Below are 18,090 nucleotides of genomic sequence, written 5' to 3' on the forward strand. Positions count from 1 at the left end.
CACAGAAAGACAATTGGAGCTTTAACCCAGAAAGAAAAGGGGCAGGATAACTTGTTGTATCTTTGAAACCTTATGAGGGGAAGTGGATTCATCTGGAAGCTACAGAAGAGAGACGACTATACAGACAATTTTAATGGTTAGACAGTTTCTTCACAAATGTGACATTAAAAAATGGTAGTCTCGCTCTGCAGGTCAGACAGCATATGTGGAAAAAGAAACAGAGTTAACATTTTAGGTCAAAAGAGAAACCAAGCCTAATGTCTTGTAGTTTTTCTGATTTTTTTTCCAGTTACTGCCACAGTGATGTTACTTGATGACAGCAATTCTCCATAATGACTTTAGCCAAACTGCTAGAAGTATGCAGTTTGTAGAATCTGATGCTTCCCAACTGGGAAAGTGGAAGATCTGAGAGAAAATAATCTTTCTGCAACTTGTGCATCATTTCATCTCCAGTTGAAGAACTCTTTAGACAAGTGACAGAATTCTCATGTGCTAAACCAATAAAATGGGAAACAAAAGAGATTCCTGCTTGCACTGTGCTGTTGAGTAAGATGGTAGCAAACTAGGGTTACCCACATAGTTGTGGAGGTTACTCTTATATAAGCTGATGATTGTGCTGGGGCAGCATGAAGTTGAGGAAGGAGGGGGGAAGGCAAGGATAAGTCTTCAGAGGCGAGGTTGTAGAGGTGAAAAGCGAGGAATACTGGGTTGAGTTATCCAATTGTGGATTGTGTAATATAATTATCTCAGTCTTTTGGGAAATCTTCCTTCCCCAATCTTGTCTATATATGATCAAAACTGAATCTTGATACTATTAGAAATGGGTAATAAATATAATGTTGCCATATTTTAAAAGAATGTATGTCATCTGTTAATGAACATGTAATCTAATAGTGACTGCTTATCCTCCTTGGGATGGGCAAGGATAAAGATTTAACAAATTCACAGCTAACAATGCTGTTAAATATTCCATGTGTTTATAAATGCCATTTTTGCGTTTTAGGTCTCACCATTGCCAAACGCATTGAAATATCTGACCTCCCCCAGCTGGTTGCTGCATTCCACAGTTTGGTCGGCCTGGCAGCAGTGCTCACCTGTGTTGCCGAGTATATGATTGAGTACCCACACCTTGATGCTCATCCTGCAGCTAATCTGATTAAGACAGTGGCTTATCTGGGCACATACATTGGTGGTGTGACATTTAGTGGTTCTCTGGTGGCTTATGGAAAGTTGCAAGGTAACTGATTTTTTTTCCCCTCTTAAGTGCTTAGACTAAACTACCCCATTGTGAGAGCTTTAGCTTCAACCTTTTTAGGATATTTTTGGATAAAGATTTTAATTTTCAGCAACTAAGTATTAAAGATAACTTTGATAGATATTTATTCATTAGTCACATGCACATCGAAACACACAGTGTAATGCATCTTCATGCGTTACTGAGAATGTGCTGGGGGCAGCCCGCAAGTGTCGACACTCTTCTGGCGCCGACATAACATGCCCACAACTCCTAACCCGTACGTCTTTAGAATGTGGGAGGAAACCAGAGCACCCGGAGGAAACCCACGCAGACACGGGGAGAACGTACAAGCTCTTTACAGACAGTGGTGGAATTGAACCCGGGTTGCTGGTGCTGTAATAGCATGCATTGCATAATATATATCCATATAGGAAAAATGTACCACAATGATTGAACCTAAAGCTTTTATAATGAGGTGGTTGAGTGTGAATTTTAAAAGTATACTGAGCAATGGGAGTTGGGACAACTCCAGATATAAAATAACTTTCCAGCCAGTTAGAGCTTGTGACAACTCCAGCTCCTTGATTGTCTGGTACTTGAACAATGCCCTGCAATTTGGAGAGAGAGCACACCTGTTTGAACTGAAATGTAACACGTGCACTCACAAGGTCACCAAAGTGCTTGGAAGTACAGAAATACTTGTTTAAAGGATTGCAGTTTTCCATTGATGGAAAGTGGCCAGCTTTCACAAACGGCCTAGGAGATGAATCATGCTACTTAATCATAGCAATTTTTAGGAGGAAATTGAAGAAAAAGATCCAATAATGCTTTTTTGGCTAGCTATGGAGATGAGAATTTAATACAATTATTGAAGATAAATAGCTGTAGCAATAGCAAAATAGACATTTACCCTTTAAGCTGGTTCTCTATTATTAATTTGAGAGTCAAGCAAAGTCACATAGATCTATTCATTCAGATGTGATTTGTGATTAAAAATTATCCCACTATCTTTTCAATTGAGATATACCTGGTTGAAGAAGTTGCTGAATCCCTGCTTCCTTGGTGAAATAAAGTGGAGAGGCTCGCTCTCAGACCGGTCCTAGAGGGATGCAGCACGGAAAAAGGCCTTTCGGCCCATTGTGTCTGCACTAACCATCAATCATCCATTTTACACTAATCCTACCCTCTTACCCTACATTTAATGCCTTTTTTTTAATTCTCCGCACATTCACTATAACTTCTCTCTTCTCCCCCCCCCCACCACTTCCTCCATCCCTCCCCCCGCTGCCGATCCTACCATTCACCCACACACTAGGGGCAATTTGCCTACAAACCTGCATGTCTTTGACCTGAATGTAGGAGGAAACAGAGCACACAGAGGAACGCAATCACAGGGAGTGTTCAAACTCCATGCACGCAGCACCCAAGGTCAAGGTCAGGATTGAATCTGGGTCTCTGGCACTGTGAGGCAGCAGCTGTACTAGCTGCAGCACCGTGCCACCCATAGCAGTGTTGCTCTGTGTGTCCCAGGTTCATAGCTATGTGCAAGAAAGTAGGTGAACACTAAGATAACACTGAAAACATTTTATGCTAAAATTATTAAATAACTACTTCAGTTTTTGCATTCTCCAAGAAGCTTGCTTTATTGATTACTAAAGGTTCAGAGTTGCGATCCCCTTTTTAGCTGGCTTGGGAGTACAGTTTCAACATTTACGTGCATTGCCGATACAACAGGAGTGCATTTAAACTTGTGCATGTGATCTGTAAGCTGAAGATTATTTATTGCCTGTGATGTTGTGAGCCATGCAAAGCTTTTTATTTTCAAAATTGACCTGACATTTTTTTTTAAACTCATAGTCATTCACATGGAAACAAGCCCTTTGGCCCAATTCATCCACACTGACTGTGTTGCCCAGTGAGCTAGTCCCATCTGCCCAAGTTTGGCCCATAGCCCTCTAAACCTCTCCTATCTATGTACTTATCTAAATGGCTTTTAAATGTTGCTCATCTGCCCACCTGAACCACTATTTATGGCAGCTGATTTCAAATACACACCATCCTTTGTGTGAAGCACCTGCCCCTGATATACCTTTTAAATCTGTTGCCTCTGATCTTAAACCTATGCCCTCTTGTTTCTAGCACCTCCTCCCTGGGAAACAGACTAAGTGCTTTCACCCTGTCTATGCCCCTCATGATCTAGTATACCTCTATCAGATCACCCCTCAGTCTCCTTCTTTCCAGGGAATAAATTCTTAGTCTATGCAACCTCTCCTTCTGGCTCAGGCTCCTAGTTCCAGGCAACATCCTGGTAAACTTTTTCTGCATTCTTTCACCAAAACTGTACACAATACTCCACATCTTAAATAACTACAATGTAACTTTCAATATACTGCAATATAACTTTCCAACTGCTATACTCTTGCCCTGATTAACGAAGGCCAGCATGCCAAACGCCACCTTCACCACCCTATCTACCTGTGACGCTGCTTTCAGTGAACTATGCACTTTCACTCATAGGTCTCTCTGTTCCATGACACTACCATTCACTGTATAAACTGGAATAGTTCCAAAATATTTTGAAACTGGTTAAGTATAGTCCAACTTAGGATTGTAGTTTCTTCATCCAATTTACCAGTGATTAGCTAAGCTTGACTTCTTGCTTGTAGGTTTACTGAACTCTGCTCCACTTATGTTACCTGGCCGGCATTACCTGAATGCTGGATTACTTGCAGCCTCAGTGGGTGGAATAGTGCCATTTATGCTGGATCCCAGTTATACCACAGGCATGACTTGCCTACTAGGTGTCTCTACACTGTCAACAATCATGGTAAGAAGGTCACAATGCTATCTGTTTGTTTAACAAACTGATATTGATGAAATATTTCTTCTCAAACAATATTGCCAAAGCTGATTTTAGAGCAATAATCAAGAAGCAAGCAAAATATTGAACTCCAAATCCATAGAGCATAAGTCAGATGAAATTAGCATAGTATTAATATTAGTTGAAGTGTACCATGTGCTGTTGGTAGCCAAGCTTTGGTAAAAAGAGTAATATGTTTACAATAAGTCAAATTTGAACTGCAGTTAGAATGGTGAAGAAAGGCTGGTCAGTCAAAATAATTCAGCCTTGAAGATGAGGCATATCTCTAATTTACTATTTAAGCCATCTGTGAATTAGAACAAGAAGCATAATGGGTAAAGGGCAATTTTAGAATGGGTGTAAGAAACTTTTTTTAAGGAACAATTTTAAAATGCAGAATAGATCTACACAGGGTAATGGAGGCAAAAGCCTTTAATTGTGGTCGTTATTTGTTCTTGCCAAAATGAAGGTAGAGATAAATATTGCACTATTATAATACTATTGTATCCCATTTTGTGTCTAGGGTGTGACTCTAACAGCAGCCATTGGTGGAGCTGACATGCCTGTTGTGATCACTGTGTTAAACAGTTATTCTGGTTGGGCCTTGTGTGCAGAAGGTTTTCTCTTGGACAACAATTTAATGACAATTGTTGGTGCCCTAATTGGATCTTCTGGTGCTATACTGTCCTACATCATGTGTGTGGTAAGATTTTATAACTCGGCTTGTTTTTTGTTTAGTGTTTTGGATTTTAGCCATTGTGGATATAACTCCTGAGGGCATTGACAAAGTTCTTCAAGTAGGTTTATTAAGATTTTTTTTCGTCTCAGCAATTTCTAACAACAGCTACCTTCATGTAGACTGTTTGCTTGTGCAGCTACAATTTGACAGCTTTTCTTCTGGATGTGTCGTAAATGCATATTTAGTGAAAGGTTTCCAAGTTGAAAGCTTAAACTGATGTAAGACAAAGGTGCCTACTGAAGTACAGGAACATCTAAATATGTACATAAAGTCCTGCCACTAGATTGAATTTCAACAGATTATTTTGAACAAGGAATATGGAAGCACTTGGAATGTTCTGAAAAGTCATTGCACTATGCAATGGAAAAATGGGTTTACATTTTTAACCTTGAGCATCAGTGAATAAAAGGATGCTTAGAATGTGATGGTGTCTTTACATCATACAGATCACTATTTTGAAGACGTCACACAAGCTAATGTGGGTCCCTTACAGACTGAAATGGGAAAAATGATATTTTGGGAATAAGGAACTGGCATAGAAATTAAACAAATATTGTTGCATCTTTGCCTGTGAAAGAAAATAAAAGCCTTACTGGTAATAGTGGAGAACAACAGGCCTGGAGTGAATGAGGAGTTGAAAGAAATTTGCATTAATTTTAAAAAGCATTGGCAAAGTTAATTGGACTGAAATCCAAAATATTTTCAGGATCTGATGACTTGTATCCCACGGTATTGAAAGAGGTCACACTGGAGGTGATTCTTGTTTGTCATCTTCCAAAGTTCGATAGATTCCAGAACAGATCCCATATATTGAAAGGTAGCATATTTTACTCCACTATTGAAGAAAGGAGAGAAAGGAATAGGGGAACCACAGACCATTTAGCCTGGTTTCAGGGAAAAACACTGAACTTTATTGAATTGGTAACAGGACACTTAGAAAATAATAATTGGATTGGGTAAAATCAACATGGATTAATGAAAGGAAAATCACATTTAACAAACCTGTTAGCTTTATGACATTGCAACTAGCAAAATAAACGAGACCAAAGCAATAGATGTGATGTATTTTGACTTTCATTAGGCATTCAGTAATATGCCACATGAGGTTATTTATTTTTTAAAAAAAATGAAGTGCTAAAGGGTTTGACAGAGTAGATCAAGATTGATGTTTTCTGTGAGTGGGTGCCTGAAATCGATGGTCACACTCTCAAAACAAGAGATGGACCATTCATGACTGAGATGGGAAAAGATTTCTTCACCCAGAGAATCGTGAATCTTTAGTTTTCTTTTCCCAAGAGGGCTGTGGAAGCTCATTTGCTGAAGATATTTAAGACTGAGATTTTTGGACAATAAGGGAATCAAAGTGTATGGGGGTAAGGAAAGTGTCATTGAGGCAAAAGATCAGCATGATCTTGTTGAATGGCAAAGCCAGCATGAGTGGTGAAATGGTCTTCTTCTCTTTCTAATGTTCTCAACAATACTTCTCGTGAAAGGTGTATGAGTTATGAAAGCCTAGTGAATGTCATCCCTGAAATATTTTTAATGCATAGATCTTTTTTGGCTTTGTAGCATTGACTGGTTAATTCCAAACCACAGCTGAATTGAAAGTGTTAGAGGAGTATACTAGTAACATATATTTGTATGTAACCAGTAATGTGAAACTCTCATGTTTTCTTTATACCCACATGTCTTGGTGCTTTACTTCTCAGGCTATGAATCGTTCATTACCCAATGTTATCTTGGGTGGATATGGAACATCATCCACTGGCACAGGAAAACCCATGGAAATTGTAGGAACTCACACTGAAGTTAATGTGGATCAAGCCATTGAAATGATCAAAGAGGCCAACTCAATCATCATTACCCCAGGTAAGAGTTTCTGAAACCCCTGCTATTAGTTTTTAGACTACTGAAACTTGAAACAGATATTAATTTCTTGTTCATTTAAATGTAACCACATCTGGCAATAATGATGTATAACATAAACATTTATCAGGACTAGAAATATATTTGCTTAATCAGTTTTTGAATTTATCCAAATGGTATATTTATTTTTTTTTTCTTTTAATGCTATTTCAAGCCAAATGGTGGTAATGTAGAAATGGCATTTCTCTAGTTGGAGGTAAAATTTCATTGATAATATCTGGTAATTATGGGGGGAAAATAAATTAATACAATCAACATAGAGAGTTATTAATTTTTTTATATCTGCACTATTACATACCATAACAATTCCCTTGACTCAGTGGAGAAACAATGTGCAAAACATTTTTTGATCAGATGTCAAAATTTTGAAGGGTTAGAGAAAATGAGGAAATCTGTTTTCACTGGCAGAAAGCTTGGTAGCCAGGGAACACAAATTGAAGATAATTAGCAGAAGAATTTTAACATTTGTATGTAGACCGCTCTACACCCTTTTACTTAAATTATCTTTGTAAAAAGCATTGAGGGCTAATTTGTTACAACAGGAAAATTAACAGCATCCACCGTTTGGTAACCTTGCTCTTAACTTTAATTGCAGTGATATTTTACATGACAAGTTGCTGAAGATGTGAACCAATAATGTCACAGCAAGGATCTCAAATTCAAGTGAACAATTAAGTAATCAGATTTGCAGATTGTCAGGAGGTGACATTGTCAAGTAAGAGAGTGTAGGTTAGCACAAGTGATCTTGGTGCCAAATTAAAGATCAAAAAAGAATTTGAGAGTACAGTTTTTCAAAAAAAAAGGATAGAGGGGAAAAAGAGTGCCAGAGTGTTTGTTTGGCAGTTTTCACATTTTTAAAAGTCAACGTACACTGATATAAGGCTAGTCTTTCATTGGTAAGTGTTGTTGGTGACTCCTGTGAAGTACAGGTACTTAATGCTACTAAATACATGTTAATAAGGCAGCACCAACTTACACTTCTTGAGGGTCCAATAAAGGTGGAATATACACCATGAATGGTAGGACCCTACGGAGTATAAGAGGACAGAGGGACCTTGGTGTACAAGTCCATAGATCCTTAAACGTGGCAGCAGAGGTAGAACAGATGGTGAAGAAGGCAGGTGGGATGCTGGCCTTTACTAGCTGGGACCCAGAAAATAAGAGCATGAAGGTCATGGTGCAACATTATTAAAATTTTCGTTAGGCGACAAATGGAGTATTGTGTGCAGTTCTGGTCATCACATAATAGGAAGTATGTTTACTGCACTGGAGAGGGTGCAGAGTATTGTGTCTTGTCTGTTCTCTGCGTCATCTGTTCCACTCTTTTTCTTACCGGTGCAAATGCCCTCCCCAGTTGTCTCCATCCCTGATTTCTTGGAATCTCTCTCTTTCATTCTTATGTTTTGAAACTTCAAGTGCCAGGAAAGAAGATATTTTCCACAGATCTCTTCAGCCTGCTGCAGAAATCTCACCTTTTACAGGAACGACATCTCAAGGACCTTCTCACTCTCACCTAGCTTGTTTTACTTTTAAGTTACTATGCATTCAGTATAAATTGGTCTATACAGCACCTCCTTTTGGCTTCTGTCAGCCACTGAAGTCTCACTCTCAAAAGATTGCTCACCCTACCACAGCTAACTTCTATATTTGAAGGACAAGTGGCGTGGTACAAGTGTCAGTGTCCCTCGATGTCAGTTTATTCAAGAGTTACTTATTGAATCTAAAATGCATCAGTTAGGTGAACTGTTCCTGGAGCTGTGAGCATTTTTGATTTATAATTGAAAGAGATATCATTAGCATCCTACAGTGCCCTGGTAGTATTAAATTAATGTCAAATTAGAATAAATATCGACTGTAGTTAACACTGGAATTTATCATTAAAAAAAAAAATTGAGTTTTCTATTTGTGGATTTTACTCTCTGCTTTTTTTTTAAGCGGGGTAGATGTGATGATAAGCAGTGGGGAGGGAAGGTTACTGCTAATGATCAGGACTGTCGAGTTGTGGTTGCAGTCAGATCTGCCATTATCATATATTATCATTCTTATATTGGAGCGAGTTGAGGGTTGAATGGCCTTTTGCTGCTCCGAATTCACATGTTTGTATGCCACCTACCTTGCAGACAGCAGCCATCACTGCAAATGATTAAATCCAGTATAAAGTTTCATGTTTGCTTATGTTCCTGAGTGGTCTTGACAGGGTGAATGTGAAGAGGAAGTCTTCGCTTGGTAGCATCAAGAACTTGGGGATCACTGTTTTAAAAATAAGGGATCACCCATTTATAACAGAAATGCAAACTTTTCTTCTGAATGTTGAGTCTGTAGAACTCTCTTCCTCATTGGCAGTGGAAGCAATGCCTTCATCTGTTTCTCCTTAACATATTCAAATACTTGATCAGTAAGGGGGTGAAAAGTTACCAAGGGTAGGTGGGGAATGTAGGGGTGAGGTTGCAATCAGATCAGCTGTACCTTGTCAAATGATGGAGCGTGCTTCAGGGGCCAAATGATTCATATGTTCATATATACACTTCCTGGAAAAAAAATCTTCAACTTCAGGGGGTAAAACTCAGACAAACATTGATGTCAGTAATGAAATTTATGCTGCTATGTTGTAAAGCGTCAGAAGTGTTCAAAACAAAGAAGTAAAATAGTTTAATTTGGAAGCAAACCTATCTGTGCTCTATAATGTAGGTTGGGGCTTATGTGCTGCCAAAGCTCAGTATCCAATTGCTGACATGGTGAAGATGCTTATTGAACATGGGAAGAAAGTCAGGTAAGAACTCTTCTCCAAATGGAATTGTGCTTTTAATTGTAGATGGAAAATAATTTACTTAATTCCCTTGATTGGTTGCCATAATTTGTCAGGTGATCTCTGGAAACACAGATATCCATTAACAAATGATCTGCTGGAAGAACTCAGTGGGTCAACCAGCATCTGTGGGAGGAAAGGGATTGTTGACATTTCGGGTCGAAACCCTGCAGGGTTTTGACCTGAAACTCTGACAATTCCTTTCCTCCAACGGATGCTGCTTGACCCGTTGAGTTCTTGAATTCTTCCAGAGCATTGTTTGTTGCTCCAGATTCCAGCATCTGCAATCTGTTATGCCTCCAGGTGTTCATTGACTTTCTGTGAAAGCTGTAACAGCTGATTCAGAGAATCCATTGTTAAGAAAAAATAGCATATCCATATTTGTCAAATCTGGAAGGCACAGTCATACAGATCTATGTTAAACAGTCAACAAGTACATTAGATAGGATGAAGGAGGCACAATTAAACATTTAGTATCCAACATCCAGTAGAAAGGCAAGTTTGAGAAGCAGATCTGGTGAAGTCAAGTAGTTTTAGAAGTTCTACAGTGTATAGTTTGAATCATGGATAACAATACACTGAGTAATATACAGAGTAATACACTCTGAGAGGCTATCTTTGCCTTGGTATAAGAGATTATGCCCAACTATTTCCTGAAATAGCCCAGTGAGCTGTTCAGTTGTACTTGAGCCCAGCTCAACCTGCAAGATCCTTCCTTGACCAAGGTTCATTTTGATCTGTGGGGGAAAAAAATAAAAGCTTTGTTACAGTTAGAGTTATTATTTCAAGGTAGCCTCAGTAATTAATTGAATTACAATTTTGCAGATTTGGAATACATCCCGTTGCCGGTCGAATGCCTGGTCAACTCAATGTACTTCTGGCTGAGGCTGGTGTACCTTATGATATTGTTTTAGAAATGGATGAGATCAACGAAGATTTCCCAGGTGAGGCAAAGACATTCTAAGTTCAGAAGCATCACCAACCTAGCTCTATAATTACCCTGTGCCTACCCAGAGAAAACATAACCTTCTGAGTAACTGTGAATTGTTTTGTAGACACGATGACAAAGATGTGCTTTACTAAAATATGAGAGAATGTTTGGTGTTTCTTTATCCAAGTTGCATATTGTAGGTTTCTTCAGAAAGCAGTGTGGTTCTGTTAGAATCCTTGTCTGTTTATAATTAGCATGATTGTTGCTCAACCTGTGTCAAAGCTCACATGGTCACTTCACAGTACATAAACTAAATTGATATAACTTTCCTTTCAATGTATCTGCATTTTTTAAAACAAAATGATGCAACATATCCTCTGCTTTTAGAATAAATGCAGTTGTTTAGTTTGATGGCTTATTCGGTAACATGTTACCAAAGAATTAGACGTCAGTTAACAAATATGCTATTTTAAGCTGTTCAGTAAGTAGGGTAATATATTGACAGCAATGCAAGATGTAACACTAAAACAAAAGTTTCATTTCAGATTGATTCATGCACAGTAACAAGTGACATTTTCTTGGAAGTAAGTGTAAGCAATGGGCATTGAAGGATGCTGTTCCTTCATGTAGTGAGAGGTTTAAGTATAAACATTTGTTCGTTATTTATTACAAGGTTTTTGTTTGCCTCTGATTTTTGTTTTTGAATGCAGAAAAAAATGATCAAATAAGATCGTAGCATAAACTAGAAGTACTAACATCCTATCCTCTAGATTTGCACATAGTTTCCAGCATCATCTAAGGATTTCTAGAAAGGTACTGAATGGATGTGAATTGCTTCCTTGCAGGAAGACAAAGGACAGGGAAATCAGAAAGCAGTTGACGCATTGTTCCCAAGCAATTGGTCATTTCTTTGGCAGACACCCAGGAGCTGGCTGCCTTCCAGTCATTTCAGTTGGAAAATGGTACTACTTGTGTGGCAGGAAATCTGCCACATAGGATCTGTGGAAAGAAACTTATTGAATGTGGTGTGGATGTGGCTAACATCGTCTGAGAGACAGAATTTGTATGCATTTGGAAAGACTAGGACTGATTAGGGATAGTCAGCATGGCTTCGTGCATGGGAAATCGTGTCTTATGAACCTAATTGAGGTTTTTCAAGAGACGACCAAGAGGATTGATGAGGTCAGGGCGATAAATGTTGTCTACTTGGACTTTAGAAGGGGGTTTGTCAAGGTCCCACTGAGTAGACTGGTCCAGAAGATGTGATCGCAAGGGATGCAGGGTGAGTTAGCCAGTCAGGCCCAAAATTGGCTTGATGGAAGGACTCAGAGTGGTAGTTAGTGGAGGGTTGTCTTCCAGCTTAAAGGCATGTGATCAGTGGTGTGCTGCAGGGATCAGTGCTGGATCCCCTGCTGTTTGTCATGTATATCAATGGTTTGGATGAGAATGTAGGTGGCATGATTGTTAAGTTTGCGGATGACACGAAAATTGGTGGGGTGGTGGACAGGGAAGAAGGTTGTCTAAGGTTACAACAGGATCTCGATCAGCTGGGAAAGTGGGCAGAGGAATAGCAGATGAAATTTAACTTGGACAAGTGTAAAGTGATACATTCTGGGAAGTTAAACCAGGGCAGGATGTACGCAGTAAATGACAGGGTCCTGGTGAGTGTTGTAGCACGGAGTAACCTAGGGGCACAAGTACATAGTTCCCTGAAAGTGGCGACTCGGGTAAACAAGGTGGTGAAAAAAACATATATGGCACGCTTGCCTTCACTGGACGGGGCTCTGAGTACAAGAGTTGAGACGTCATGTTACAGTTGTATGGGACCTTGGTGAGACTGCACTTGGAATATCATGTGCATTTCTGGTCACCGTACTATAAGAAGGATGTGATTAAGCCAGAGACGGTGTCGAAAAGATTCACAAAGATGTTGCCAGGACTGGGGGGGGCTTGAGTTATGAGGAAAGTCTGGAAAAGCTAGTACTGTTTTCCCCGGAGCAAAGGAAGCTGAGGGGTGAACATATAGAGGTTTATAAAATCGTGAGGAACATTGATAAGGTTAATGGTCACAGTCCAGGGTAGGGGAGTTTAAAACTAGAAAGCATAGGTTAAGGTGAGGGGGAAAGATTTAAAAGGGACCTGAGAAGTAATTTTTTCACACAGAGGGTATATGGAACAAGCTGCCAGAAGAAGTAGTAGAGGCAGGTAATTGCAACATTTAAAAGAAATTTGGGCAGGTACATGGATAAGAAAGGTTAGAGGGATATGGGCCAAACACAGGCAAATGGGACTAGCTCAGGAAGCTACCTTGGTCATTATGGATGAGTTGGGCTGAAGGGCCTGTTTACATGCTGTATAACTCTGCGGCTCTGAGTTTTGAAATGGGTAAAGTTCACGCAGCATGTACAGGGGAGTACTTCCCTGTAGAGTACTGAAATATGGTAAAATTCCAATAATCCATTATCTGACTGTTTTGGAATTCTTGATGGATCAGTATTTGGCTCACTAGCTAATATTTATCAGTTCCCACCCCCCCCCCCCCACCCCCCAACCCTCTGTTCTTGCATTCCCTTTCAACTTGCTTGGTTCACTAGATGACTTATTATTGCATGGTATAACATCTTTAAAATAAAAAGTGAATTAAAACCTTGTTGAGGTATTAATAAAAATAACATCCAACAATCAGGAAAATCCATTAATTTGGCCCCACCAGAGTCCAAGTGTGCCATATTAGGAACTTTTACTGTTGTAATTGAAAATGAAGAGGCAAGAAACAGTACGTTAAAATAGCTGAGACTGAAAATAACCAAGTCAAGTATTTGAGCAGCAGATGGATTTGGAGCAATGGCCATGGTTGTGAACTGGGGTGTGTACTCTGAGAAGAGGTGTGCAACAAGAGAATCTCCCCTGCACCCGACCCTGCTTTCCCCAATAATTGTTGACACGTATCTTTGTGTCTGTTTAATACTCCTGCAAAAATAGTTAAATTCTTGCATAGTTTTACAGGTATAGAGGTGAGGTGTGATTGGAGGCGAGGGTAAAGTAGGATGGTAAAGCAGTAAATGGTCTGGGTCAGCTTGGGCAGTGGCCAGTGAGTGTAATGGAAGTAGTGGGTTATCATGTCTGGTGTGCAGAGTTTGTGACAGTAACTGAAGGTGATGTTTTTAGCCTTCAGTGTTGAGTTGGAAGAAATCTCTGCTTGTGAAACACAGGATTTTAAACATGGTAATTGTCTTGATGCACTCCAGTTCTTACAATGATTGTGCTTCAGCAATAATATTTGGAATTTCCAGAATATTTATCCAGACACAGTGAAGGGTCAACAATATATATTCAAGTAGTATGGGGTGTGTATTGGAGGGGTATATGTGAAGGTGATGTTTTTTTTGCACCTGTTGTTGTGGCAAGTGAGGGAGATGGAGTTTAAATAACATTAGTGAACTGCTATTTAAATGAATACATGGTCCTGGATGCTGTTGAGCTTCCTGAGCACTGTCATAACTATGATCATCTTGGACTGAGTTAAATATTCTAGAAGTGATACTGATAGACAATGGGGAAACTTGGGTCCTTCAAATGTTGTCAGCCAAGCTCCGTAGGCAAGTATGAGCTGCTGTGTTATCTTGGGAGTTGTGAAGGAGATAAGTAATTTCAGATAGCCCGACTCCTCAATTTATGACTGTGTGTAGGTTGTTAGTAAAGGAATTGATTTTTATCTTTCAATGAGAATGAGCAGTTTCCACAGTGATCTCCTTGGGCTATGATGTGTGTTCTCTGATAACCACAGCCATCTTTCCTTGCATCAAGTCTTAATCCAGTTACTGGAGGGTTTACTAATTAACTGCTTTTGACTTCAATTTTTCTAAGGCTCCTTGGTGCTGTACTTGATTAAATGCTGCCTTGATGTCTTTCATCTGTCCCAGAATAAGGTTTTCTACGTGGAATGGTAACTGGAGTTAATCAGCTTGATTCCTCAGGCATGAATTAATGGCACAATCTTCCTAAAGGTTAAATTCATATTTTGAGATTTAAGATGGCTAAGTGTAAATGATGTGGATTCAATATGATTGATATAAGGTCCACATGGTCTCTTCTGTGGTATTTATTATAACAGAAACTCATTTTACTTGATCTTTGTAAGTGTTCTGGGTGTTCTCTTGTGGAACAAATAGGCTTGGGTTTCCAAAATAATAAATTGTAGATATCTTATTTAAAAACTGTCTTCTGTAGCAAAGCAATGATGTCAAATCTTTTTCTTTTTTCCCAGAAACTGATTTAGTTTTGGTTATTGGTGCCAATGACACAGTGAATTCAGCGTCACAAGAAGATCCTAATTCTATTATTGCTGGCATGCCAGTTTTGGAGGTCTGGAAATCTAAACAGGTGAGCTGAAATGTAAACGTGTCTTTCAGAGTAGAATGATGTTTCAAGCAGTACTGAGTAGTTCTCTTTCATCTTAAGTACTTTGAGCTATCTGATTTATTATCACTCATCCAGTTTGGTTAGGAGTAATAAATTGGAATGACTTATGTTAATATATATTAAAAAAATGTAGGATGTTTGGACTCTTGTGCCAATCATAACTTGGATCCAAGCACAATATTTCTTGCAAAAAATGCTGTTCATTGCCAATAAAGTATACACATATTTTAGGAAATCTAAGATTACTACTTGGGAATGTTATTAAAATCTGTGTTTTCAATATTGTAATGGACTGGGGAGTAAACAAAGAAGGCAGATCCTGAATTGGATCATCTTGAAGAGAATGATTTCTTCAGGATATAGACCAAGTTAGTGTTCTTAATCACTGTCCTTTAAGACATAAAACTGAGAATTAATACTTCCAAATCAGGGCTGCGATTTGGGGTTTTAAAGCAAATCTTGTGATCCATGTTTTCAAGAAGAAACCCAGACTGCTTGACTGAATGTATTCTTGTTTATTGGCTACACTTCATAGTTACTTCAGTAAAAGTGAAAAGAATGATTGGGACTTGTTCAGGAATCTGTCTTGATGTGTTCTCATAGGAAAGTACATGCAAGTACAGGGTCACTGGCCTGGATTTTACAGTGAAGAACAAAATAAAATCCAGGCTAGTGACCTTGTACTCGTATGTACTTTCCCAGTTCTAACGCTGAAGAATGCTGGCCAAAAATGCTTGCAATCTTTGGTGTGGATTTTAGCTTTTCTGATGGTACTTGCTATGAGGCATCACTGTTAGAGTGATCTCAGCAAGCTGGCTGATCAAGCACTCACACTGAAGAACACTTTGGGACAGCAAAGCAGGAAGGAAAAATGTTTTTGCTTGTATTTTAAAAGGTACATACTGACGTACATTTTGTAATGTAGAAGGTAAAAAATACCTTGAGCAAATAAAACTTTTAAGACTTCCCAGGTCTTTATATTTAGAAACATTCATTTCAGGGTATTACAATTTGCACATAAGAATTAGTCTTTTTGGGCCAAGAATTTGCTAATTCTGGCTTAGTACATCCTCACAATAAAGCATAACATTTTTAATGTACTTTTTGGCAAGTATAGCCTCTGAATAGTTTTCATCAGTTTGCTCATTTCCAGAGACTGTATTGGAGAAGGCTGCCTGTAGGAATAATAAACAGTAATGTCTGAATTTTTATTCTGTATCTGGGCATCATAATTGAGTCTTGTATTTATTGCCTATCCCTAATTGTACTTGAGAAGATAGTGCAAGACTCTGCCTTGAACTGCTGCAGTTTGTGCTGAAGGGATTCTGATATTTATATTCAGCAGTCCTACAGGAAAGGCAATTTATTTCTAAGCCAGAAAATTATGCACCTTGGAGGGGTACCTGCATGACGTGCCTCTCCAATATGTCTCCTGCCATTATCATTGTTAGCAATGGTTACAGGTTGAGAGATACTGTTAGAGTATCCGAGCCAACCAACTGAATTTTCTCATTTTATTGGGCAGATACGGTTTCCAGAAACTGCTGTCAGTTTCCTCTTGTGGTTATGACGAAGAAAGATTTTTATTTCAATGTCATTAAAGCTGCAAAGTCTGAGCTACTATTACATTCTGAAATTTGTTTTTTTTCTCATTGGAGTTCAGGTGCCCATAATTCTCAGGAGTTTAGACACTTCAACTGAGCTTCATTCACAAACTCTCGTGCCCAAGCTATCCCAGTGGAAAAGTAAAACTCAGAGCTCCAAATACAACCACATAAAAGTCCACTTGAACAAGATGCATCAGTAGATGTTGGAAAGATGGCTTCCTTCCAACGTTCACTTCCCAACCCTTGACAGACAGACTAAAAATTAGAATTGGGGTCATAAATAGTTATCAATATTATTTTTAAGCAAAGAAAAACAATGATCCTTACACTCAAGTGTAAATTCCCAGTTGGACATTTTGCTGGGAGGCAGGTGACATTTGCTTCCCAAACCATTGTTTTTATTATTGCAGAACGTAACTACTCAAAGCTTAATTGTATGACAGATCTGAAACTGTACATTTTTTTTTCATCTGGAAAGACTTTTTAATCCCTCTGCCAACTGAGGGATCACAGAGTTGTGCTGAAGGAGTCAAAAAGTAAAGGAGATCATGTTTTCTCATGTATAATGGCTTTGTATGCTTTGGCAAAAAAAAGATCCCAACAACTCTGACAAAATTAATTTGAAAATACAACAGAAAGAATCCCAGACTCTCGCCCCTCCCCTGTTTTCAAGAACATTAGGGCTGATGAGTCTTATTGAGCATATTTTCACAGCCTTTTTCTTTGTAATTCTAATCTCCTGAACCTTTTGAAATGGTTAATATGTGGTTAATTAATATTATAATTCTTGAGCTTTGTTGTCGTCCTTCTCCTGCCATGTTATTGTTCGAAATACAAAAGGAATCATATTTTTAAATTTGAAGAAACAAGGTAGTTTCTGTTGCATTATGAAATAAGAGGGGATTCAGCCTGTGGTATCCCTGCTCGTTGAAATCGAGCCACCTAACCTCATCCCACTTTCCAGCACAATGTAGCTGGTGGATTACAGCTCTAAGTATATGTTGAAGGCGTGTTTAAATGTGATGAGATTTTCTACCCCTGTCGTTCTGAGTGCATGTTCTTTTTCCACATTCCTACTTTAATTCTTCTACTAATTATCAAGATAATGAATTGAATTTTACATAAATTGAAAGCATTTAATGTTTTTATCCAAGCATAACACCTTTTGACAAAAGATAAATATTATAACAGTCGGGGTAGATTCTTGGAAATTGTGTGTACATTTTCCTCTTATTATTCTTGACAAAATATCCAGTGGGATGTGGTCATAATCAGGCATTTAAGAGACGTCAGTACTGGAAAATGTAATTTTTTTGTTGTACTTCTGGCATCCAGCATCAGTGCTAAGTACTCTTGAGGTGGATGTAGCATAAAAAATGCAAACACTCCTCCAGTGTACTCCAGAGATACATTAACCCAAATCTCCAGAGCATTACCCGTGGCATCAGTGGTGGATTTTGTGTTTCTGACATCAACCATCTCTTACGACAAAGTTGCTAATGTATCACCAGATAGAATCACGTTACTGCATTTCTCATTTGGCATCATTTTGCTCCATCCTC

General features: G+C 38.7%; 1 protein-coding gene across 1 annotated transcript in view; it reads left to right on the plus strand.

Moving 5' to 3' along the window:
• LOC127584113 (NAD(P) transhydrogenase, mitochondrial-like) overlaps nt 1–18,090 on the plus strand; it is a 59,328-nt gene that overhangs the window by 39,539 nt on the left and 1,699 nt on the right. Inside the window, exons 15-21 of the mRNA XM_052040692.1 lie at nt 1,004–1,237; nt 3,904–4,064; nt 4,621–4,800; nt 6,546–6,705; nt 9,451–9,532; nt 10,394–10,512; nt 14,767–14,882. Of these exons, the coding sequence (XP_051896652.1) occupies nt 1,004–1,237; nt 3,904–4,064; nt 4,621–4,800; nt 6,546–6,705; nt 9,451–9,532; nt 10,394–10,512; nt 14,767–14,882 (1,052 nt within the window). The remainder of the gene's footprint in view (nt 1–1,003; nt 1,238–3,903; nt 4,065–4,620; nt 4,801–6,545; nt 6,706–9,450; nt 9,533–10,393; nt 10,513–14,766; nt 14,883–18,090) is intronic.

The sequence above is a fragment of the Pristis pectinata genome, chromosome 28, assembly GCF_009764475.1.
Source record: "Pristis pectinata isolate sPriPec2 chromosome 28, sPriPec2.1.pri, whole genome shotgun sequence".
Classification (NCBI taxonomy): domain Eukaryota; kingdom Metazoa; phylum Chordata; class Chondrichthyes; order Rhinopristiformes; family Pristidae; genus Pristis; species Pristis pectinata.